Source organism: Triticum aestivum, chromosome 2D (assembly GCF_018294505.1).
Source record: "Triticum aestivum cultivar Chinese Spring chromosome 2D, IWGSC CS RefSeq v2.1, whole genome shotgun sequence".
Lineage (NCBI taxonomy): Eukaryota > Viridiplantae > Streptophyta > Magnoliopsida > Poales > Poaceae > Triticum > Triticum aestivum.
The window spans coordinates 62,213,930-62,240,989 of record NC_057799.1 but is presented as its reverse complement, the minus strand read 5'-3'; the positions used below and the strand labels follow the sequence as shown (position 1 = coordinate 62,240,989).

Below are 27,060 nucleotides of genomic sequence, written 5' to 3'. Positions count from 1 at the left end.
AGATTGTGCAACTCCCGGATACCATAGGAGTGCTTTGGGTGTGCCAAACGTCACAATGTAACTTGGTGGCTATAAAGGTGCACTACGGGTATCTCTGAAAGTGTCTGTTGGGTTGGCACGAATCGAGACTGGGATTTGTCACTCCGTATGACGGAGAGGTATCTCTGGGCCCACTCGGTAATGCATCATCATAATGAGCTCAATGTGACCAAGTGTTTGGTCACGGGATCATGCATTACGGTACGAGTAAAGTGACTTGCCGGTAACGAGATTGAACAAGGTATTGGGATACCGACGATCGAATCTCGGGCAAGTAACGTACCGATTGACAAAGGGAATTGTATACGGGATTGATTGAATCCTCGACATCGTGGTTCATCCGATGAGATCATCGTGGAACATGTGGGAGCCAACATGGGTATCCAGATCCCGCTGTTGGTTATTGACCGGAGAGTCGTCTCGGTCATGTCTGCATGTCTCCCGAACCCGTAGGGTCTACACACTTAAGGTTCGGTGATGCTAGGGTTGTAGAGATACTAGTATGCGGTAACCCGAAAGTTGTTCGGAGTCCCGGATGAGATCCCGGACGTCACGAGGAGTTCCGGAATGGTCCGGAGGTGAAGAATTATATATAGGAAGTCCAGTTTCAGCCACCGAGAAAGTTCCGGGGGTCACCGGTATTGTACCGGAACCACCGGAAGGGTCCCGGGGGTCCACCGGGTGGGGCCACCTATCCCGGAGGGCCCCATGGGCTGAAGTGGGGAAGGGAACCAGCCCCTGGTGGGCTGGTGCGCCCCCCTTGGGCCTCCACTGCGCCTAGGGTTGGAAACCCTAGGGGTGGGGGGCGCCCCACTTGACTTGGGGGGCAAGTCCCCCCCCCCACCTTGAGATGGGATCTCTGGGGGGCGGCGCCCCCTTGGACCCCTATATAAAGAGGGGGGAGGGAGGGCAGCCGCACCCAAGCCCCTGGCGCCTCCCTCTCCCTCCCGTGACACCTCTCCCTCTCGCTGAGCTTGGCGAAGCCCTGCCGAGATCCCCGCTGCTTCCACCACCACGCCGTCGTGCTGCTGGATCTCCATTAACCTCTCCCTCCCCCTTGCTGGATCAAGAAGGAGGAGACGTCTTCCCCAACCATACGTGTGTTGAACGCGGAGGTGCCGTCCGTTCGGCGCTCGGTCATCGGTGATTTGGATCATGACGAGTACGACTCCATCAACCCCGTTCACTTGAACGCTTCCGCTCGTGATCTACAAGGGTATGTAGATGCACTCTTCTCCCTCTCGTTGCTAGAAGACTCCATAGATTGTTCTTGGTGATGCGTAGAAAAATTTTAATTTCTGCAACGATCCCCAACATATAGTCACCTACTATGTGTTATGATCCGGCATCCCCGAAGTGACAATAATCGGGACCACTCCCGGTGATGACCCTAGTTTGAGGAGTTCATGTATTCACTATGTGTTAATGCTTTGGTCCGGTACTCTATTAAAAGGAGGCCTTAATATCCCTTAGTTTCCATTAGGACCCCGCTGCCACGGGAGGGTAGGACAAAAGGTGTCATGCAAGTTCTTTTCCATAAGCACGCATGACTATATTCGGAATACATGCCTACATTACATTGATGAATTGGAGCTAGTTCTGTGTCACCCTATGTTATGACTGTTACATGATGAACCGCATCCGGCATAATTCTCCATCACCGATCCAATGCCTACGAGCTTTTCACATATTGTTCTTCGCTTATTTACTTTTCCGTTGCTACTGTTTCAATCACTACAAAACCCAAAAATATTACTTTTGCTATCGTTACTGTTACTTCCATATTACTTTGCTACTAAATACATTGCTGCAGATATTAAGTTATCCAGGTGTGGTTGAATTGACAACTCAACTGCTAATACTTGAGAATATTCTTTGGCTCCCCTTGTGTCGAATCAATAAATTTGGGTTGAATACTCTACCCTCGAAAACTGTTGCGATCCCCTATACTTGTGGGTTATCATCGGGCGGGAAGCTTGCACGGGAACCTGCGAGGTTACGTGGGAACGGGCTCCCCGACGATTCATTGGTGCCACTTCGAGCCACCATTTGGCCAAAAGAACGCCCCCGCGCGCTGCGCAAGCTTGCACTGTAAGCCGTCTGCGGCCGCGGGGTGACAAGACATGCAGGAGGAGGACGAAAGGACACTTACACATACGGTTAATACAAAAAAATGTTTGCGATTTAAGTACCTACTATACCTCCGTCCCGGTTTATAAGTAGGATTTAACTAATAAAATGCGAATGCATATCGCCAAAGATTATATCGTTGGATTCGTATTTGAAGATAGTTTCCAGTTATACAATTTTTGTAACATGCATTAACACTTTTTTGGTTATATTTAAGGATATATACCAGCAAGCGTTTGCCCGCAACACACATGGCTTATTCCATCACAAACAGCTCGGATGGATCAACTGTATGCCACGTATCGCACACGCAACTCTAATCTGATTCGTGCTTGATGTCTCCGACATCACTCGCACAGTTCGTCTTATTTTCCACATATCACTGTGCTGGCCTCTGATCGCGTCCCTCGGCAAGCTCTGCTCGCCGTTAGGCGCCGTGGTGTGCTCTTCTCACGTCCGTTGGCACGCTCTGCTCGCGTCCGTCAGCGCGCTCGGCTTGTGGACAGCTTTTCCTTGCGTGTTCAACTGCTATATGCATACATATGGTTGCTCGCCCTTGAGGCGACCGCGGAGCACTCTACTCGCGTCCCTCCGCGTGCGCTCTGCCAGCGGTTGGGCATGCACACGATCACGTCGGGGGCCCCATATGCATGTGGTTGCACCGCGCGCGTTGCCACACGATGCAATTATGTGCGGCACGATGGAGTTACACGCTGCAAATTAGAACTGCCATCAGGGCCTGCCGATATTCCTGGCCGTCCGGCTTCCCCTTTAATTCCAGCGGCCATTATAACCTTAGTCTCTTCAACCTTTCAATCGTGCCCCACAACACAACAAACACACCCACGACAACACATAGAGAGGGGATGTCTAGCGGCGCTCTAATGGAGTTCGGCGAGCATAGAGTGGAGACCCACGCGAGGGAGACGGATCTCTCGATGGTATACACCATCAACCCGGTCGTGGTGGACGACTACATCAACAGCGTTGAGCAGTTGCTTGCTCAAGACAAGTACAAGGTGGTCGGCATCGACCTCCAGTACACCGTCGGTCGTCCCAACATAGATCAGAAGGTTGTCGTCGCCTAGTTGTGCGTGCTCCATCATGTCCTCATCTACCACTATTGCATGGCCACAGAGCCTTGCGACCGTTTCAACAGGTTTGCCAACAACACCGACTACAAGTTCGCCACGGTGGAAACCACCGACGATGTAAAAGCGCTCTGTGTTACGGGCTTGTCCTGTAAGAACCTTGTCGAAATCTGTGACCACTACAGGGTCTGGGGCAGCACGAAGAAGGACTCCCTGGTTGAACTCGCCTCGGCCATCATCGAACCCTACTACGAAAAGATGAAGCAGGATGCCCAGAGAACAAGTCCCGTATCCTGCCACATGGCCTGGATGCGGCAACTGGATGAACCTCACCTCAGGTTCGTTGCCAAGAGCATGTACACATGCTACGAGATGCACAGGCGGATCGTTGACATGAGGAACTGCCTCGTTACCCAAATCGACGAGCTCGGATCGAGCCACAAGCAGAGCAAGCGTCACAAGAAGTAGATGATGATCAGATGATCGTTTATGCTAGTTAATTATGCATGTAATATATAGTTTACTTTATTGGTGTGTGGAAATGTCATGTGTGTAGTAGCCATCTATGTAATTATGCATGTAATAGTTTACTTTGGTGTGTGCAAATGCCATGGTTGTAGAAACCACCTATGTAAGTGGATGTTTAATTTGGTTATGCAACCATGTCCTTATAAGTGTGTGTGTGTGTGTATATATTTTTATATATATGTTGTTGTTCTGTTTACAATCCCATCGCACAACACACACGTCTTATTAGCAGCAACCGTCTGTGTTATTATCGGTCTTCGCACACATTTCTGATTACAGACCTGTTTGCCGCGTATCACACACATCTTGTTATATTGAACCGTTTCTGTTCTCTTGTCTCAACACAAACTGTTCATCCGAGTGAACCGCATGCCGTATATCGCACACACCTTGATCTAGCTGACTGTTTCTTTTGTGTGGCCTAATCACAAACAGTTCGTCCGAGTGAACCGTATGCTGTATATCGCACACACCTCCATCTGGCTCCCCGTTTCTTTTGTTCCTCCTCATGGCAAACGGTTAATTGAACTGAACTGTATGCCTTGCATCGCACACGCAACTAAAATCTGAACCATGTTTGATGCATCCTCCATCGCAAACGTTTTGCACCTTTTTTACGGTCTTTTTACACCACCATTTACAATTATTGCATCGCACACAGTTTCGTCGAAGGGTCTTTGATCGTAGTGTTGCATTAGCAGCATCCTACACTAGTGTATGGAAGGCAACCGTGGATACGGCTAGCCATGCAAAGTGAAAGTATGGTTGAAAAGGAATAAACTTTATTTTCTGTTTGGGAACCGCCTATGATATATCTAGCATGGAAAGTGTAGGGAACTCTAAGTCATTTTCGTTGGTGGGAGGGATACACCTCCCAAAATGTTTTTATCTCTAAGTGTTTTGCTTTGAGCTCTGGCACCTCTACAAATCCCTACTTCCCTCTGTGAAGGGACTTTATTTTACTTTATGCAATTTTTGTTTTGAATTTGAGTCTCCATCTTCTCTTATAAAAGCACCAACTAGGAGGCAATATGATCGTACTTGAGTGTGTTTCATGAATGGATCAACGATTGAGCGTGATGGGCTAGGGATAACTTATTTTAGCATTGATATTTTGAAAGACATGGTTGCTTGTTGATATGCTTGAGTATTTAAGTTATCATGTCAAAACTAGACTATTGCGTTGAATCACATAAAAGTCCAAATGTCCATGCTATAAAGAAAAGAATATGATATGACATGTCAGGCAGCATTCCACATCAAAAATTCTGTTTTTATCACTTACCTACTCGAGGATGAGTAGGAGTTAAGCTTGGGGATGCTGATACGTCTCCAACATATCTATAATTTTTTATTGTTCCATGTTGTTATATTATCAATCTTGGATGTTTTATAATCATTTTATATTATTTTTTGGTACTAACCTATTGACATAGTGCCATGTGCCAGTTGTTGTTTTCTGCATGTTTTTTACATCGCAAGAAATCAATACCAAACGGAGTCCAAATGCAACGAAACTTCACGGAGAATTTTTATGGACCAGAAGACACCTAATGGGCCAAGGCTGCGCCTGGTGGGTGCTCCGAGGGGAGCACAACCCACCAGGGCGTGCCTGGGCCTCCTGGCGCGCCCTGGTGGGTTGCGCCCACCTCGGGTGCCCCCCGGACCGCCTCTTTGCTCTATAAATACCCCAATATTCCAGAAACCCTAGGGGAGTCGACGAAAATCAATTCCAGCCGCCGCAGAGTCCACAACCACCAGATCCAATCTAGACACCATCACAGAGGGGTTCACCACTTCCATTGGTGCCTCTCCAATGATGCGTGAGTAGTTCTTTGTAGACCTTCAGGTCCATAGTTAGTAGCTAGATGGCTTCCTCTCTCTAGCTGAATTCTCAATAAAATGGTCTCTTGGAGATCCATATATGATGTAACTCTTTGTACGGTGTGTTTGTTGGGATCGGATGAACTTTGAGCTTATGATCAGATCTATCTTTTTATATCCATGAAAGTTATTTGAGTTTCTTTGATCTCTTATATCCATGATTTCTTATAGCCTCTTATTTCTTCTCCGATATTTGGGTTTTGATTGGCCAACTTGATCTATTTATCTTGCAATGGGAAGAGGTGCTTTGTAGTGGGTTCGATCTTACGGTGCTTGATCCCGGTGATAGAAGGGGAACTGACACATATGTATCGTTGCTACTAAGGATAAAACGATGGGGTCTATCTCTACATAGATAAATCTTGTCTACATCATGTCATCGTTCTTATTGCATTACTCCGTTTCTCCATGAACTTACTACACTAGATGCATGCTGGATAGTGGTCGATGTGTGGAGTAATAGTAGTAGATGCAGGCAGGAGTCGGTCTACTAATCTTGGACGTGATGCCTATGTAATGATCATTGCCTGGATATCGCCATGATTATTTGAAGTTCTATCAATTGCCCAATAGTAATTTGTTTACCCACCGTTTGCTATTTTTCTCGAGAGAAGCCACTAGTGAAACCTACGCCCCTGGGTCTCTTTCTCATATTATTGCCATCGCGATCTATTTTATTTGCCTTTTATTTTCAGATCTATTAAACCAAAAATACAAAAATACCTTGTTGCACTTTATTCTCATTTATTTTATTTGGCGTTCGATCTATCAATCTACTACAATTATCTTACGTCTGGTTGCCAATTTCTGGCGCCGTTACCCGAAAGGGATTGATAACCCCTTTAACACGTCGGGTTGCGAGGATTTCTTATCTGTGTGTAGGGGTTGTTTACGTTGTGTTGCTAGATTCTCCTACTAGTTCGATAACCTTGGATTCATCACTGAGGGAAATACCTACCGCTGTTGTGCTTCATCATCCCTTCCTCTTTGGGAAAATACCGATTTACCTTAGAGCCACAACACACTCTGGTGCGGAACGTGCTCTGTTCGACCTATGAGGTCTAGTAGCAACTTGATCTGAAGTTTCATGATCATCATCATTAGCTTCCTCTCTAGTTGGTGTAGGCATCATGGGAACGAATTTCTCTGATGTGCTACTTTCCAATTTGAGAGAAGGTACAATTACCTCATCAAGTTCTACTTTCCTCCCACTCACTTCTTTCGAGAGAAACTCCTTCTCTAGAAAGGATCCGTTTTTTGGCAACAAAGATATTGCCTTTCGGATCTGTGGTAGAAGGTGTACCCATTTGTTTCCATAGGGTATCCTATGAAGAAGCACTTCTCCCATTTGGGTTCGAGCTTATCAGGCTGAAGCCTTTTGACATAAGTGTCACAACCCTAAATTTTAAGAAACAACAGCTTAGGTTTGTTGCTAAACCACAGTTCATACGGTGTCGTCTCAACGGATTTAGACGGTGCCCTATTAATTGCGAATGAGGCTATCTCTAATGCATAACCTCAAAACGATAGTGGTAAATCGGTAAGAGACATCATAGATCGCACCATATCTAATAAAGTACGGTTACGACGTTCAGACACACCATTACGATGTGGTGTTCCAGGTGGCGTGAGTAGTGAAACAATTCCACATTGTTTTAAATGAAGGCCAAACTCGTAACTCAAATATTTGCCTCCGCGATCAAATCGTAGAAACTTTATTTTCTTATTACGATGATTCTTCACTTCACTCTGAAGTTCTTTGAACTTTTCAAATGTTTCAGACTTGTGTTTCATTAAGTAGACATACCCATATCTACTCAAATCATTTGTGAAGGTCAGAAAATAACGATACCCGTCACGTGCTTCAATACTCATCGGACCGCACAAATCGGTATGTATTATTTCCAACAAGTCATTAGCTCGATCCATTGTTTCGGAGAACGGAGTTTTAGTCATCTTGCCCATGAGGCATGGTTCGCAAGTATCAAATGATTTATAATCAAGTGACTCCAAAAGTCCATCTGCGTGGAGTTTCTTCATGCGCTTTACACCAATATGACCTAAACGGTAGTGCCGCAAGTATGTTGCACTATCATTATCAACTTTGCATCTTTTGGAATCAATATTATGAATATGTGTATCACTACGATCGAGATTCAATAAACAATTCATGTTGGGTGTATGACCATAGAAGGTTTTATTCATGTAAACAAAACAACAATTATTCTCTGACTTAAATGAATAACCGTATTGAAATAAACATGATCTAATCGTATTCATGCTTAACGCAAACACCAAATAACATTTATTTTAGGTCCAACACTAATCCCGAAGGTAGAGGGAGTGTGCGATGGTGGTCGTATCAACCTCGGAATCACTTCCAACACACATCGTCACTTCGCTCTTAACTAGTCTCTATTCATTCTGCAACTCCTATTTCGAGTTACTAATCTCAGCAACTGAACCGGTATCAAATAATCAGGGGTTGCTATGAACACTAGTAAATTACACATCAATAACATGTATATCATATATTCCTTAGTTCACTTTGCCATCCTTCTTATCCGCCAAGTATTTGGGGCAGTTCCTGTTGGGGAACGGTAGCATGCAATTTCAAAAACAATAACTTAGCATGGGATGATCATCAAGCTCAACATGCAAACCAACAGATAGCAAACTAGCGTCGACTATTCTAAACCCTAGAAACTATCCTATATCAAAGTGTTATATATGACCAGAGGCTTATATCAACTAAAAACTATCAACTATGTCTAAATTTTTACTAATCAGTTAATCATATCAACTAAAAACTATCAACTATCATATCTCTGTGTGTGTGTGTGTGTGTGTCTCTCTCTCTCTAAATGTTGCATATCAACTAGCCTACTAAATCAACTAAATCAAAATGTTCTAAATCAACTAAATCAACTAGCCTACTAAATTAACTAAATCAACTAGCCTACTAAATTTAATTGGGATTAACTTAGCACTTGCAAACAAATACTTGTATCAAAACCAATATCTAGCAGATCACGGTACCACCTACCAAAGCATTTCAACTAAATTGGCACCTACATTTTGCCACAAAAAATAACTTATTACAGAAAAACAAAAGCATCTAGTTATCCATATGAAATTCGTAAGCCCTCACTGCATCTAGCTAGGGCAGCCCTAGGGGGGTGCTGACGAGGAGGGGGGATGGCATGGTGACCTCGGTCGTGGGTGCTGACTAGGGGAAGGTCGGTGACTTTCCTACGAGAGGGGGCAACGACAGCGGCCGGCGAGGCGATCGATGGCGATCAGCTAAAGGCGCCCGGCTAGAGCTCGCGGGCAGCGACAGAGTGGGTGACGAGAGGGTGGAGGGGCAGCGGAGGGGGGCGAGAGGGGGAGGAGCATTACCTGCGGCGGCAGTGGCGGTGGCGCGCGGTGGCGGAGGAGAAACCCTAACCGCAGCTACCGGCGTCGGGCAGAGGGCGACGATTGAGAGATGAGCGCGTGCGGGGGGCTAGCCCGCGTGTTTTCTTTTGCTGTAGCAGTAGCGCAGGAACAGGGAGCACACTACTGCTAAGCCAAATATCAATAGCGCTTTGTCCTGAAAAAACACTACTGCTAAGCCAAATATCAGTAGCGCTTTGTCCTGAAAAAACGCTACTGCTAAGCCAAATATCATGTAAAAAACATCAAATATATACATTGGTCATCATTGATCTTTTTGTGTAGAATCTAAATAGTCAACATGAATCCTCACCGTACCTGTATAGGTACAGGTGAAGATTCATATTGCAGCCACAAATCCTACACATACAGTTCAATGAAGACCAAGTGCTCGTGATAGTTTGAGAAGTAACATATTTAAGGTGGTAAACACCATGTTCGCTTAGCAGTATGGGACTAAACTTAATTAGTTGCGAGAGGGGGTGATACTTAGCAGCAGCGAGTGTTGGAGAAATGCGATGCTACTAGCAGTAGCGCGGCCGTGATAAGGGCGCTACTACTATACCGAGCCTAGAGGCAACGCCCTGTTAATTATAGTAGTAGCCCTCTTTTCAACTAGCGCGCTACTACTACTTGGCTATTAGTAGCGCGGTCGGCTGAAGCCCGCTACTGATAATTAGCAGCAGCGTCTGTTTTTAAACAACGCTGCTGCTAAAGTTCTGTGTATAAGGTTTTCCCTAGTAGTGGTCCCATGTAATCAAATCCCCAAACATCAAATGTTTCAATAGCAACTGAATAATTCATAGGCATTTCCTGACGCTTACCGATATTACCTATTCTTTGACATTCATCACAAGATAAGACGAACTTACGAGCATCCTTGAAGAGAGTAGGCCAATAAACCCAGATTGCAATACCTTGTGAGCAGTTATGTCTCCCGCATGATGTCCTCCATAAGCTTTGGAGTGACATTTCCGTAGGTTTTGCCCCTGTTCATGCTCAGGTACACAACGTCTAATAATAACATCTACTCCTTCTTTATAAAGATGTTGGTCATCCCAAGAGTAATGTCTTAAATCATACAAGAATTTTTTTTATTTTGTTGGTATGTAAAGCTAGGTGGTAAATATTTAGCAACAATATAGTTAGCATAGTCAGCATACCAAGGAGTGTTATGAGAAACATTTATTGCAGCTAACTACTCATCAGGAAAACTATCATCAATAGGTAGTGGGTCATCAAGGACATTCTCCAACCTAGACAAGTTATCAGCTACGGGGTTCTCCGCTCCTTTTCTATCAGTGATATGCAAATCAAATTCTTGTAGCAAAAGAACCCACCTAATGAGCCTAGGTTTAGCACATTTCTTTTCCATAAGATATTTAATAGCAGCATGATTGGTGTGAACAATAACTTTAGAATCAACAATGTAAGATCTGAATTTATCACAAGCAAACAGCACTGCTAGAAATTCTTTTTCGGTAGTAGCATAATTTCGTTGAGCACTGTCTAGAGTTTTACTAGCATAATGAATAACATTCAGTTTCTTATCAACTCTTTGTCCTAGAACAGCACCAACAGCATAATCACTAGCATCACACATAATTTCAAAGGGCAAGTTCCAATCAGGTGGTTGAACAATAGGTGCAGAAATTAAGGCTTTCTTGAGTGTTTGAAGGCTTCTAAACAATCATCATCAAAAACAAAAGGGACATCCTTCTGCAAAAGATTTGTAAGGGGCCTAGAAATTTTAGAAAAGTCTTTGATAAATCTCCTATAGAAACCAGCATGACCTAGGAAACTACGAATACCTTTGATATCTTTAGGACATGGCATTTTCTCAATTGCATCAACCTTAGCTTTGTCCACCTCAATACCTTTTTCGGAAATTTTATGGCCCAAAACAATACCTTCATTAACCATAAAGTGGCACTTCTCCCAATTCAAGACAAGATTTGTTTGCTTGCATCCCTGCAAAACTCGATCAAGATTGCTTAAACAATCATCAAAAGACTTTCCATAAACAGAAAAGTCATCCATGAAAACCTCAACAATCTTTTCACAAAAGTCAGAGAATATAGCAGTCATACATCTTTGAAAGGTAGAAGGTGCATTGCATAAACCAAAAGGCATACGTCTATAAGCATAAGTTCCAAAAGGACAAGTAAAAGTGGTCTTTTCTTGATCAGGTTGAGAAATAGGTATTTGTGAAAAACCAGAATATCCATCAAGGAAGTAAAAATGTGTGCGCTTAGATAATTTTTCTAGCATTTGATCAATAAAAGGGAGAGGGTAATAATCTTTTCTAGTTGCTTTGTTTGATTTTCTAAAATCAATTACCATTCTATAGCCTGTAACAATTCTTTGTGGAATAAGTTCATTTTTATCATTAGGAACAACAGTAATACCTCCTTTCTTAGGGACACAATGAACAGGACTTACCCATCTACTATCAGCTATAGGATAGATTATACCTGCTTCCAGAAGTTTTAATATTTCCGTTCTTACCTCTTCTTTCATCTTCGGATATAACCGACGTTGTGATCAACAACGAGTTTAGCATCAGGTTCCCTATTAATCTTGTGCTGACATAGAGTGGGACTAATGCCATTAAGATCATCAAGAGTATATCCAACAGCAGCTCGGTGCTTCCTTAGAACTTTCAATAATCTTTCTTCTTCATGTTCTGAAAGGTTAGCACTAATAATAACAGGATATATCTTCTTCTCATCAAGATAAGCATATTTTAAAGTGTCTAGCAATTGTTTTAATTCAAACACATGATCGCCCTTAGGGGGAGGAGGACCTCCTAGAGTTTCAATAGGAAAATTGTGTTTCAGAAGAGGACATTGTTCAAAGAAAGTCTTATCTATTTCATTTCTTTCATGCATATGTAAATAATTTTCATGGTCTAGCAAATATTGTTCTAAAGGATCAGTAGGAGGCATAGCAATAGAAGCAAGACCAATTATTTTATCCTTACTAGGCAATTCTTTCTCATGGGGTTTTCTACTAAACTTGCAAAAATTAAACTCATGAGACTCATCACCAAAGCTAACACCGACAGTTTGTTTCTCACAATCTATTTTAGCATTAACGGTGTTCAATAAAGGTCTACCAAAGATAATGGGACAAAAGTCATCTTGTCGGGAACCAAGAACAAGAAAATCAGTAGGGTATTTTATTTTCCCACACAAGACTTCAACATCTCTAATAATCCCAAGAGGTGCGATGGTGTCTCTATTAGCAAGTTTAATAGTAACATCTATGTCTTCTATCTCAGCGGGTGCTATGTCATTCATAATTTCTTGATATAAGGTAAAGGGAATAGCACTCACGCTAGCACCTATGTCGTATAAACCATGATAACAGTGATCTCCTATTTTAACTAAGACAACAGGCATGCCAACAACGGGTCTATGTTTATCCTTTTTATCGGGTTTGGCAATCTAGCAGCTTCATCATAGAAGTAAATAACATGCCCATTTATATTTTCTTCCAGGAAATCCTTAACCGTAGCAACACTAGGTTCTGCTTTAATTTGTTCAGCTGGTTTAGGTGTTCTCATATAAATTTTGTTGACCATAGTTGAAACTTTAGCATGTTCCTTCATCCTAACAGGGAAAGGTGGTTTTTCAATATAAGCAGTAGGAACAACTGGATCAACATTATAAATAATAGTTTCATCTTTAGCTAGTGTCGTTCTTTAATTTCTTATTTAATAGGTGGGTGATATTTAAACCACTTCTCCTTAGGGAGATCAACATGAGTAGCAAAAGATTCACAAAAGGAGGCTACTATCTCAAAGTCAAGTCCATATTTAGTGCTAAACTTTTGAAAAGCATCGGTTTTCATAAAAGATTTAACACAATCAAACTTAAGCTTAATACCTGACTCTTTACCTTCGTCGAGTTCCCAATCTTCAGAGTTGCGTTTAATTCTTTCTAAGAGATCCCACCAGAATTCAATAGTCTTCTTCATAAAAGAACCAGCATAAGAAGTATCAAGCATGGTTTGATCATTATGAGAAAGCCGAGCATAGAAGTTCTGAATAATAACTTCTCTTGAGATCCCATGATTGCGGCATGAATATAACATTGGCTTAAGCCTCCCCCAAGCTAGAGCGATACTTTCTCCTTCACGAGGCCAAAAATTATATATGTAATTCCGATCACGATGAACTAGATGCATAGGATAATTTTTTTGGTGAAACTCCAATTTCAATCAATTCCAATTCCAAGATCCAATATCATCGCATAGCCTATACAATGCCAATGCTTTTCGCTTCAAAGATAAAGGGAAAACCTTCTTCTTAGTTTCATCTCCGGATACACCTGCAAGCTTAAACAATCCACAAATTTCATCCACATAGATCAAGTGCATATCAGGATGTTAGGTTCCATCTCCTGCATAAGGATTAGCTATCAGTTGTTCTATCATACTCGAAGTTATTTCACATTCAATATTTTCAGTAGGTGCAGTAGGTTGAGGGATAACTAATTGTGGTTCCGGTCGAGGTGAAGATACCCCGAACAAACCCCTCAAAGGGTTGTTTTCCATAGTAACAAGTGACAATAAATTTCAGCACGTAGTAATAATCTTTCCTTAGCATTTTCCACTTACCAAGAGTGCTTCACTCACCGACAACGGCGCCAGAAGAGAGCCTTGATGACCCACAACTATATGGGATCAACTGTAGCCTTTTCAATAAGTAAGAGTGTCGAACCCAACGAGGAGCAGAAGGAAATGTCAAGTGCTTTTCAGCAAGGTACTATCTGCAAGTGCTGAAATTGTAAGTAACAGAGTAGTTTGATAGCAAGATAATTTGTAACGAGCAAGTAACGATAATAGTAACAAAAGTGCATCAAGGTAGAACAATCCTTTTGAGGCAAAGGACATGCCAAAACGGTCTCTTATAATAAGCAAAGCGTTCTTGAGGGTACACGGGAATTTCATCTAGTCACTTTCACCATGTTGGTTTGATTTGTGTTCACTACTTTGATAATTTGATATGTGGGTGGATCAGTGCTCAGGTTTTGTTCTTACTTGAACAAACCTCCTACTTATGATTAACCCCCTCGCAAGCATCCGCAACTACCAGAAAAGTATTAAGAATAAATTCTAACCATAGCATTAAACTTTTGGATCCAATCGGTCCCTTGCGGAATAGCGCATAAACTAGGGTTTAAGCTTCTGTCACTCTCGCAACCCATCATCTAATAAATACTCGACAATGCATTCCCTTAGGCCTAAATATGGTGAAGTGTCATGTAGTCAACGTTCACATGACACCACTAAGGGAATCACAACATACATACTATCAAAATATCGAACACATATCAAGTTCACATGATTACTTGCAACAAGATTTCTCCCGTGACCTCAAGAACAAGAGTAACTACTCACAAATTGTAATCATGCTCAAGATCGGAGGGGTATTAAATATCATACTGGATCTGAACATATAACCTTCCACCAAATAAACCATATATAGTAATCGAAACAACTAGTCACCCACAAGCACCAATCTATAGTTCTGGTACACAGATTGGACACAAGACATGAACTAGGGTTTGAGAGGAGATGGTGCTGTTGAAGATGTTGATGGAGATTGCCCTCCCCAAGATGGGAGAGTTGTTGGTGATGATGATGATGATGATTTTTCCCCTCCGGGAGGGAAGTTCCCCTGGCAGAATCGCTCCGCCGGAGGGCAAAAGTGCTCCTGCCCAAGTTCCCCCTCGAGACGGTGGCGCTCCGTGCCGAAAGTCCTCCCCTTATTTTTTTTCTAGGTCAAAATGACTTATATACCAGAAGATGGGCACCGGAGGTGGGCTGGGCTGAGCACAACCCACCAGGGCGCGCCTGGGGGGCTAGGCGCGCCCTGGTGTCTTGTGCTCACCAGGTGGCCCCCCTCCGGTGATTATTTGCTCCAGTATTTCTTATTTATTCCATAAAAATCCTCGTGAAGTTTTAGCTTATTTGGAGTTGTGCAGAATAGGTAACCTGACGTAGCTTTTTCAGGTCCAGATTTCCAGATGCCGGAATTTTCCCTCTTTGTGTGTACCTTGCATATTATGAGAGAAAAGGCATTAGAATTACTCCAAAAAGCATTATTATGCATAATAACATTATAAATAACAGTAGGTAAACATGATGCAAAATGGACGTATCACTGCTCTTCTTGGAGTCTTCTTGACCACAGCTCGTTCGGGCGAGGACCACATGGGTGACCGCACGATGTTCACTGCTATGCCGGGGGAGAAGGTGTACGATGATGCGAACAGGGAGATGCTCAGCATCATCCACGACGGAGGTAGATGAGGACGTGATTATGAGGACGGGCAGGTGGAGGACTCGGATCCCACCTAGTCCAGCAACTATACCCACATGCAGGAGGGCTAAACCCGGACCGGCACGCAACAGACCTGCACCCGGACCGGCATGGGCACACAGCAGCAGGATTGGGTCGCTAGACAAGCAGAGGAGGAGGTGGAGGAGGATGAGGATGGCAAAGACGATTATCCGAGTGATATTGTCGATGATCCGAAGAAGAAGGATAGATGAGTAAGCTTCAACATCCGGGAGGACGAGCTCTTCTGCGATGTATCGTTGACCACTAGCCTCGATCAGATCCATGGCACGGAGCAAAAGGGCACAAAATCTTGGGCCAACATTCACACATGGTTTCATGAACACAATCATTTTGTGCCCTACCCCGACATGCTCATCCGCAAGTGTGAACCAAAGTCCCTCAACCATCGATGGTAATCCAAGAGGTTGTGTCGAAGCATTGCGGCCACATGGCGCATCTCATCGCACGGTGCCCTAATGGTGCCCAAATCACTGAGCAAGTATGTTCATGTCGCCGGATATGCTTAGTTTTATAGCCGAATATGCATAGTTTTGTAGATCATTGGCATGATATACATAAGTCTGTTGATCAATGGCCGGATATGCCTAGTTTTCTTGATCAGTAGCCAGATATGCTTACTTTTGTAGCCGGATATGCATAGGTTTGTTGATCACTAGCCGGATATGAATACTTTTGTTGATCACTAGCCGTATATGCATACTTTTGAAGCCGTATATACATAGGTTTGTCGATCATTGACTCGATATGCATACTATTCGTACGTCGTAAGGCCAAACGGTTGGTGTCCACGCACACATGGCTCCAGGCATCCGTGAGCATGGAACTGATGAAAAAAGAGATCCTTCAATGTCTTGCATATACTAGTAAAAAGGCCCGTGCGTTGCACCGGAAGAAAATAAAATACCATACGCTCTTAATTTACAAATAATGGTCTATAATTAGAGAATTTGTAGTTATGGCCCAAACAAAGATGGTCTTAACTTATAAAAGTGTAGTTTAAAATTCTACATGTGTTCTATTTCAACAAGGCTTGCATGTAGATTTAATCCGTACAAAGAAACGGGCAAGTACTCATGCATTTATTCATGTCATGTTTGAAATGGGGTGTTATTACGGGTGAGTAAAGAAAAAATAACAAAAATAAACGATCTTGTGGTGCGCATTGCCCAACAAGCTGACCCCAGTTCAGGTGGTGGAGAACGATACAGCACTGCGGCTCGTCTTGATCTGGCCAGAACTCGCCGCCTACGGGGAGGGGCGGCTCAACAAAGGTTGTGTGCACGTCGTCCAACATGCCGATGGTGGCGCGCCGGTAGGCTACTGGGTCGTTTGCTGATGTTGGCATTGCACCACCGAGAAAAGGTAGGGGGAAGGAAAGAGGATCGTACCGCCGCTAGGGATGGTAAACGACGCGACAGGCTAATGGCCAGAGGCTAGGAAGCCTTGGTGTGGTAAATAACAATGCAGCCTATATAGTATATTTTAAAATCTTTTTAGGTAAAATAACATCATTTTCAGATTCTACATATTTTTCTAATCAAAATCCATATATAACATGTTAAATTTGAAGTTACGGTTTAGAAGATATGAGTATTTTAAAAAACAAGAATGCTATTTTCCTGCCGACTGTCGGTTAGCGACAGCACATAATAGTGCCACCGCTAGGATTCGAACACACAACTTGTTGGATGCGGCCACGACGCATTACCAACTAAGCTGACCACCTATTTTGTTTCATTTGCAGGTTAATTTATATTTCTACCTTAGTAAATGAGAGCGAGAAAAAAGACCACAACGCCTTTGATGAGGAGACAAAACCATTTGCTCCAAGTTTTTTAAAGGGCCGATGCAACGTGTTTTGTACTCCACTTGTCTCTTTTTTGTAGTGATGAATGTTTTCTAGAGAAATAAATGTTTCACTCCTATAGAATTCGAACAATGGTCTTTTTCTCGTTTGTCATATCTCGGTAAATTCTTTTGTAATGAGATCGATAATTATATGTACCACAAACCTGATAGCTTATGTACAAATATCGTCGTAGCTTTAAAAAAACTAATGTAAACATACACTCGATAATTTTTTTGTATGAATAGTATGGTAACTCACACATCGCATATCTGATAACTTATGCACCAGGGTCCTGGTACCTTCAGCGACTGGGGGGGGGGGGGGGGGGGGTTGATCAAATATACCCTGGTAATAGTAGTTGATAACTCACACATTGCAGACCTGATGACTTATGTACCCCTGTCCTAGTAATTTTGGCGACCGGGGGGGGGGGGGGGGGGGTTGACGAACTTTTGTGTGAATAGCATGGTAACTCACACAACACAGACCTAATAACTTTTCCACCCATCCTGATAACTTTGGCAATGAATGTGTGGGGGGGGAGTTGATGAAATATCCCCTCGGTAGATTTTTGTGTCGATATCATGGTAAGTCACACATCGTATACCTGATAACTTATGGACCCTGGTCCCGATAACTTTGGTACGGGGGTGGGGGTGGGGGGGGAGTTGACGAAACATCCCCTCTGTAACTTTTTGTGTGAATAGTATGGTAACTCACACATCGCACACCTGATGACTTATGTACCCCAGTCCTGATAGCTTTGGCATGAGGAGGGTGGGTGGGGGGGGGGGTAACATTTGTGTGAATAGCATGGTAACCCACACGTTTGCAGACATGATAACTTATTTACCCCGGTCCTGGTAACTTTGGCGAGGGGGTTGATTAAATATACCCACGGTAACTTTCATCTTAATAATACGGTAACTCACGCCTCACAGACCTGATAACTTGTATACCCTGGTCCTGATAACTTTGGGGACCGGGGTGGGGGAGGGAGGGATATCATGAAATATACCCCGGATAACTTTCATTGATGAAGTGGAATTTTTTCCAGAAAAATAGCTTTCTTTTTTCTTATGGCAGTAGTAAGAAAGAGTTAAAAACAATTTCATTTTCAACTAATGAACAACAAATTAGGTTGGCGTGATGGTTGTTGGGCTTTGTACTTGGACTTGTCCTTTCCACCTGATGCAGGTTCGAATCCCATGTAGGTAATTTTTTTTTTGCGTTTTTAATTATGGTGCAATAAATCGATCCGGAGGAGCACGGGAATAACTGGTGGAGCGTTGTTTCCCCCGTCGAGGGGATCGTGCGGAAGTCGACTGGTCGTTAGCACAGTCCTTTAAAAAATATTTGATATATACTACGGGTTTAATGTCAAAAACATTAGGGATTTTCTATAAAATAGCAAAATGGACTAAGAATGCCTATTTCTTTTATTAGTAGGTAATAGATCTGCGCGATAAACTTCAAGAGAGATCGCTCAAGTTGGCCAGGTTGGTGTTTGGCGGTAGCGACTCAAGCTGGAAGCTGCCGCAGCCTAATGCCTTGGATGCATGCGCGACCCTTCCTTCCAAATAAGCTTGTCGATCGATGCCAATATGCCATCTACCTAGCAGATCGCGGGGTACCCCGAACGAACTGCTAGCTATGCATGCATGTCCACGTCCTTCGAGCTACCTAGAGATTAATGTTAGACTATGGGACGTAAATGTTGGAATCTCTATCCCTAGTGGGAGACCGTGGGCGATCTGCATATGCACCTGAGCTGAATCTTTGGCTATAAGGGTGTGTTTGGTTTGTGCCCAAGATTGTCTCACGATTTGGCCAACCTTGGGCACATGATTTGGCCAACATTGGCAAGAAAAATTTTGGTTTTCTATCGGTTTTGCTTGCTGAATGCTGAACACTATACGTATGCAGAACACTATACTTACGTAATGCTGTGTGATGTGCAGGGCTGCGACGTATCTGTTCTGCTGTCTGGCATGGAACAAAACGCTATCCCACGCGGGGTCGCTGAGGGGCTTCGGCGTCATCGACAGCATCAAGACGCAGATCGAGGCCATCTGTAATCAGACCGTCTCTTGCGCTGACATCCTCACCGTGGCCACCCGCGACTCCGTTGTCGCCGTAAGAATATCATCTTACGATCATGTACATCATCGACCGGATGCTCGGCATCTTTTACACCATCGTTACCGTTTGTTTGCCTTTTGTTTGAATTCTTCGCGTGCAGCTCGGGGGGCCGTCATGGACAGTCCCTTTGAGAAGAGATTCCATAGATGCAAACGAGGCGGAGGCAAACAGCGACCTTCCAGGCTTTAATTCTAGCCGCTCAGAGCTCGAGGCGGCATTCCTCAGGAAGGGCGGCCTCAATACGGTCGACATGGTGGCCCTCTCGGGCGCGCACACCATCGGCCAGGCGCAGTGCTCAACCTTCCGAGCTCGGATCTACGGCGGTGATACCAACATCAACGCGGCCTACGCGGCGTCGCTTAGGGCCAACTGCCCCAGACAGTCGGCTCCGGTGACGGCAGCCTGGCGAACCTGGACACGACGACACCCAACGCGTTCGACAACGCCTACTACACCAACCTCATATCACAGAGGGGGCTCCTGCACTCGGACCAGGTGCTGTTCAACAACTACACCACTGACAACACTGTCCGGAACTTTGCTTCGAACCCGGCAGCGTTCAGCAGCGCCTTCACGACGGCCATGATCAAGATGGGCAACATCGCGCCGAAGACAGGGACGCAGGGCCAGATCAGGCTCAGCTGCTCCAGAGTGAACTCATAATTGACAGACGAGTTACTGTCTACTAGTCAGCACCACACGTGAATGAATAAGACCACAGAACCAGTGGCCAATATGAATACCAGCTCTTTGAAAACTTGTATTTTATGTACGAGCAGCAGCAAATCATGCATGCATCTACATATATATGTAACGATCGCATTCCCACTTTCTCATGCAAAGGCATGGAGAATTGCTATCGATCCTACTTATACTACTTCCTCTGTCCAGGTGCATAGGGCATCTAATGATTTTCATATGAAAGGAATTATGCAAAGAAATTATCCAATTCCGATGCATGCTCTCGTGAAGGTTATCTCTGAGGTTTAGGTTTCTAGTTGAAAACAGTCTCAGGTGAATGACGAGTTTCATACTTCTATTTGGATAGTGGGTTCAGGTATGTTTTCACCGATCGCCTCGCTCGAAAAAAAAAGATCACCATTGAATTAAGTTGTATCATGTCGATAGATCGTTTACCGACACGGTTCTAGGTTGACAAATTGTGATCGGGGATACATCCCTCGAAGTGGCTACGTCACACTCAACATGCAGTCATCACCGAACACGGTCAAAACAATAACGTTGTGTGACTCTCACAAGTATACGTCAAACCCGTTACATCGCTGCCATATACGCCCATTGTTAAAAATGCTGATTGTGAAGCTTGCTAGCATTATGGCACCTCAGACAGATCAACGCAAATATCCACCCCCAGTTTACGTTGTTTTTCACCAGAACTACACCGAGGCATCCTGGAGCGCCTGTTATGAAAGACGACCCTACCTCATCACATCTCCTCACCCTCCTCAATGCCCTCTCTCCTGCCACTTGTAGCCTTTCCTTAGTGTCCTGTGGAGGCCAATGCACCATGAGAGGTCATGGGCAGTTATCAAAAGTTGAGGGTAACATAGACCAAAATATATGTTGGAAATATGTCGAGGCACTAATAAAATTGTTATTATTATATTTCAATTTTCGTGATTAAATTTATACTTCTGTAATATGATTGCATTAGTTCTTAAAATATTTCCATAGCCTCGGTATTAAGTCATGTGTGATTGAATGTCGTATTCCAACGGACCCTGATGGGGAAAATGGACAGCATGACTCCGCTTGGTTGATGGGGGACAAATTATTGCAGGACCCAAACGGCTTTCCCTGGAAACTCCATTTGCCCAGGGCATTTTCTGTAAAATTTGTACATGTATCATAGTTATTTTAAATTTCATAAAAGAATATTGCAAGAAATCTTCGCAACAACGCGCAGGGTATCATCTAGTATATCATGAATGAAGGCCCGAATTGTACAGTCTCGTTAAAATCAAGATATCCATGTGGTATAGACAAAGAGTAGTAGTCTTAACGAAAGACAACTTCGAACCGTGGATGGACAAGTTGCAGTAGATATTGCCTTTTGTGATCAAAATGAATTAATTCGACACTTGCTCCTCTCTTACACACTTGAAATGCTCCTCCAGTGAGCCATCCATATTGCTTTCAATCTATCACAGCCGACATCAATAACGAATATGTTTGGTAATTTGTTGAAAGAAATTCATCCTCGGCTCAAAGTGCACATCCGTGTTGGAGTGTGCATTTTTCTTTGGGCAATATGGAGATGTAAATGATCATGCTTTTAACTAGGCAAAAGTTTCAATAAAATTTACAAGTCATCTTCCGAGCCACCAGTTTTTGGGTCAGTACAAGATGCTCTCTCCAGGTTGTGGATGCGTGGGAGTCCACAGCTTTGGGTGAACCTGTTGGGAGATTATCGTCAGGGCTTTATTCGTCCATTTTGGATGACGGTCTGGTGATAGGATAGCTGGAGATTAGGGAACAAGTGGACGATGTAATACTTTCTGTTTTCGTTGTTCTAGTTCGGCCCATGTATTTGAACTTTTCTCCTGTTTCGGACTTTGTTCTAAAATACTATGGGTGTTGGTCAGGGGGATTTTTCCTCCTTTTCAGGGAAAAAAAGGATGAAGCAGCAATAATTCATATAGTATAGAAGTCAACAAGTAACTGACGCAAGGGAAACCTTCATGCCTTTGCACGAGGCCCTTGACATACATGTATGACACATCTCCTGTTTTCATAAGCTTATGGTCCAAGAAAGGGCGCCCAAGTACACTTTGGATGTTGTATAATGGCCATTGCTAGCCTTATTAATCTCACATATATGACCATTTTTTAGCAATTAATTCACCTTTGAGCAGCTGAGCCTGACCTGCCCCTGAGAGCCAGTCAATGGGCTGAGGTTCCCCATCTTCACCATGGCTGAGGCGAAGGCGCTGCTGAACGCCGCTGGGTTGCTTGCGAAGTTGTTGACCGTGTTGTCGGTGCCGCCGCCGGTGCCGGTGAAGAGCACCTGGTCGGAGTGCAGGAGACCCTTCTGGGACTTGAGGTTGCTGTAGTAGGCGTTGTCGAAGGAGTACGGGGTCGACACGTCCAGATTGGCCAGGTTGCGGTCGCCGGAGCCAGTCGGCTGGGGGCAGTTGGCCTTGAGCGACGTCGCGAAGCCGGAGTTGATGTTGGTCTCGTTGTAGAGTCTGTCCCTGAAGTTCTGGCACTGAGCCTGCCCGATGGTGTGGGCGCCCGAGAGGGCGACCATGTCGGTCACGGTGAAGCCTTTGTCGCCGAAGGATTGGGTGAGGTTAACGAGGTCGAAGAATGGGGGAGGTAGGTCGGAGTTTGCCGCGGCTTCGTTTGCATTGGTGGAGTCCCTCCTTCCAAGAGGAACCGTCCACGAAGGCCCTCCTAACTGTACCAGAGGACGAAACAAATATCCAGGGTGAGCAAATTAGCCGGTCTACTTGGTGGTGATCATGACGTGACACAGGTTGGAGGTCTTACGGCGACGACAGAGTCGCGGGCAGCGACGGTGAGGATGTCGGCGCAGGAGACGGTCTGCTTGCACATGGTCTCGAGCTTTGCCTTGATGTTGTCGATGACTTCGAAGCCTCGCAGCGACATCACGTTCGGGAAAGCGTTTTGTTCCATGCCAGACAGCAGAACAGACGCGTCACAACCCTGCACATGTAGTTAAGCAGCATAGTCAGGAAGCATGCATGGATAACTATGGACCCTAGTGTTTAACAAACAAAACCGGAATGAAAACAGGGAACGTGCCGACTATCAGGCTATGTATTTGAAGAGCTTACTTGGACGAAGCAGTCGTGGAAGTGCAGCCGGAGCAGCGACGCGCCCATGCGGTTCTCCTTGTTGACGGCAGCCGTCACGGCGGCCTTGATAGTGGACAGAGCGTTCGGGCACGACGTTTGGTAGAACGTCGGCGACAACTGCGCCGACGCCGCCATGGCCAGGCACAAGAGCAACACGGTTGATAGAGACGAATGGGCCATGGCTTCTTGCTAGCCAACGTCTAGTGAGAGACACTAGCTTAATTGTGATAGGAAGAGACGCTTGTACTGGATGCAATGCAATGCCCTGCATTCCATGCAGATATATATAGCCGCTCGCAGGCTTGGCAATTCTGGCACATGACGATTGTAGTGGCCACATGCCCACTTCTGCCGTTGGGTTGCAAAATTTTCCTGTTTTACGGAGCCGTTATGGTGCAACTTGGTGCATGCATGGAATGATACTGCAAAGTCACAATCATCACTCATCAGAGGGATTTTCGGGTGACTAAGTTCTTCTACCATGATAGAGCATGAGCTAGAGCTAGTATATAGCTTGACGTACGTGTGTGCAGCTTATTTTATAACAGATGACTGCTATTTTTTCTGCTATGCACATGGCCACACATGATATTCATTAATCGATGCTCTAGGTCGCCGCGGTTCATGGCTAGATATGAGCCCAAATTGAGCGCGAAACGAGATCATGGTTCTTCGTGCACATACGTGGTGCACTGGTACATTTTACTGGTAGTACTTTGATACATGCGATATAGATCTCAGAAAATGTATGTGGTATTCCAATATCGGTCGATCATGGGTTGAGATTTTTGCTGACGGTTGCAGCAAGTGGCTGGTCGTGCAAAAATCCCTCATCTATCTTTCCCTCTCAGACGATATCCATCGTCCTTCAAAATTCTATAGGATAAGATGGTTGGGCCGGGTACTCTGAATCCAAGATATTTAAGTCAGCAAGTAAGCAATTTTATGCACGCGAGCAAGAGAAAACAAATAGTTTTGTCCACTAGACACCCTGTATTGCATGCCAGCCATTCAGCAAAGGATTGGTCTTGGCTCGAAACTCTGTACATGGACTGGTAGCTGATTTCTTTAATCAAATGACCACGACATGCATGCACATACAAATGGAAGGCGAGCTGTGCCGGCTACTAGTCCGCGGATATGGATGCTGCATGTGTTTAGTCGTGTTTTGTTGACTGGGTTCTTCAAGAGTTCGTGCTCAGCGCTTCTCCTCGGCGGCCAGTCGGAGCGGCGCCACGCCTCACACCCCGTCGGAGGAGACGCCCACCACACTGATGGGTTTCGGAGTATTTACATGCGGGACCCGGCTGTCAGCACGGCGTGTCGGACAAGTCTGGACCACCTCATATCCGTCCTTTATTTAAGCTGGATATGAGGGGTGCTGGTCAGCCCGGACGTTTGAGGCCGGTTTGAGGCCCCAGGTGAGGTCAAGCTTGGGTGTGGTTAAGATTTTTTGACCGGTCAATGACCAGGCCGACTGCGTGGGCGTTTAAGAGCGGTTTGAGGCACCTTGCTGTAAATGCTCTAATCCCCTAAAGAGTTGACCATTCAAGGTCTTTTTTAGAGTTCGTTAGAAACAAAATTGATTATGTGCAACTGAGCATGATTAAGCAAAGGAAAAATACGTATGCAACTCATCCATTTGCACGACGGCCCCTTGAGATACTCAGATACATCACATGACACTCCATCTTCCCAGACTTGATGATGATCCGAGAAATGGCACAACGTTCTTGTACATGATCAGTACAGGTACAATAACTCCACAGCCTTATTATGTCCGCCTTTGATCGCCCCGGAATTTAGACCGGTAGCTTAGTTCACCCTGGAGCAGCTGAGCCTGACCTGCCCCTGCGTCCCGGTGAGCGGGCTGATGTTCCCCATGCTCACCATGGCCGCCCTGAAGTCCCTGTTGAACTGCGCCGACGCCGACGAGTATGTCCGGACAAGTCCCGCGGTGCGTCCGTCGTTGATCAGAACCTGGTCGGAGTGCAGGAGCCCCTTCTGTGACATCAGGTTGCGGTAGTATGCGTTGTCGAACGCGTTGGGCGTCGTCGTGTCCAGCGGTGCCAGGCTGCTGTCGCCGGACCCGGTCGGCCGTGGGCAGTTGGCCCTGAGAGATGTTGCGAAGGCCGTATCGATGTTGGTCTCGTTGTAGAGCCTGTCCCGGAAGTTCTGGCACTGCGCCTGCCCGATGGTGTGCGCGCCAGAGAGGGCGACCATGTCCGTCACGCTGAGCCCCTTGGCGGCAAAGTTGGCAGTGAGGTTGGCCACGTCGAAGGACGGCGGCGGCAGGTCGCTGTTGGCCAGCGACAAGCTCGCCGTCGTCGAGTCCCTCCTCCCCAGAGGAACGGTCCACGAAGGCCCTCCCAGCTGCAAGCAAATAATAAAGAACTACTACTAAGTTTCTTAATTTACTGTCGAGCAAATTAACTACAATGGCCTGGATCGATCTTACGGCGACGACTGAGTCTCGGGCCGCGACGGCGAGGATGTCGGCGCAGGAGACAGTCTGCGTGCACACGGCCTCGACCTGCGCCTTGATGTTGTCGATGACGTTCATGCCTCGAATGGAGCCGGCGTTCGGACCTGCCCCCTGCTCGCCGGTGAAGGTGGCCGTGTCGCTCAGCAGTATGGACGCGTCGCAGCCCTGATGCATCGATCGTCACACACATAAGAAATTACTTCCGTCAACATAGATTCGGTACATTCTAGTTCCGTTAGTTGATTTCAACTGAAAAGTCACTGTCAAAGTGCCAAGTAAAAAATAAGTTGGAAAGTCACTGTCAAGTGAAGAGTCTAAAGAGGAGTATTGCTACATCTACATAAAACAACTTACGTGATTTACGTAGCGGGGCAACATGGATGACTTTGACTACAGTTTAAACTGAGACCTTCTAAATTAAGATGTCGTTGATTATCGATCTAAAGAGTGTCAACTTATCAGTAGTTAGGTACACATGTAGATCCACTCCATTAACTTTTTGACAATGTAATGACTTTGACTACAGTTTAAACTGAGACCTTCTAAATTAAGTACTCCCTCCAGTCTACTAAATCAACGACAATTAATTGGAATTAGAGAGATTAGCAGCAGTGTATGCAGTAGAAACTACATTAAGTAAAGAGAGAAGGCGTGAGGGACTTGCTTGGACAAAGCAGTCGTGGAAATGCAGCCGGAGCAGCGACGCTCCCATGCGGCGCTCACTCCTCACGGCGGCCGCCACACCCCTCCTGATGATGGCCTGCGCCCTCGGGCACGACCTAGCGTAGAACCTAGGCGAAAGCTGCGCCGAGGACGGTGCCGCCAGGCACAGGAGCAACAGCACCGACAGAGAAGAGGCCATTGCCATTGCCATCAGTGTACTTCCGTATGCAAGCAGGCACTAATCCTGTTGAGATGAAAGCTCTATGCAATGGCCTGCATTACTATGACTACATATACCCGTTTATATAGCTGACAAATTTCAAGCGATTGTGCAGCCCGTGACAGTCCATTTGGTGTAACATGACAACGGGTACTGTTTATTTTGGTCGGAGATGGATATAGTACGGTTGGTATGGTGTTCCTAGTGCAACGCAACAATGAACAATGGGAAATCTATTGGCTAGCTAGTAGGCTAGGGTTGTGGTAGCGGCACCACAAGCTCAGAATTATCGTAGCTCACCAAATGGTTCGGAATATTAGTTGGTTGGCCTGGCAGTGTTCATCAATACATATGCCCCTTGCAGAACCTGCCAAGTACT

At 45.0% G+C, this 27,060-nt stretch overlaps 1 protein-coding gene and 1 pseudogene across 1 annotated transcript; one reads left to right on the top strand and one right to left on the bottom strand.

The window, feature by feature from the left end:
- The window catches only part of LOC123055647 (peroxidase 1-like), a 68,948-nt pseudogene extending 48,814 nt beyond the window's left edge, over nt 1–20,134 (top strand).
- A 1,977-nt stretch (nt 20,135–22,111) lies between these two features.
- Nucleotides 22,112–26,730, bottom strand: LOC123055645 (peroxidase 70). Its single transcript, XM_044479570.1, has 6 exons — nt 26,463–26,730; nt 25,772–25,963; nt 25,132–25,686; nt 23,293–23,502; nt 22,985–23,161; nt 22,112–22,892 (listed from the first exon to the last, which is right to left on the bottom strand). Exons 1-6 carry the CDS (start codon nt 26,670–26,672, stop codon nt 22,329–22,331), a joined length of 1,908 nt encoding a protein of 635 aa, XP_044335505.1. The 5' UTR covers nt 26,673–26,730; the 3' UTR covers nt 22,112–22,328.
- Between the last annotated feature and the right edge of the window lie 330 nt (nt 26,731–27,060).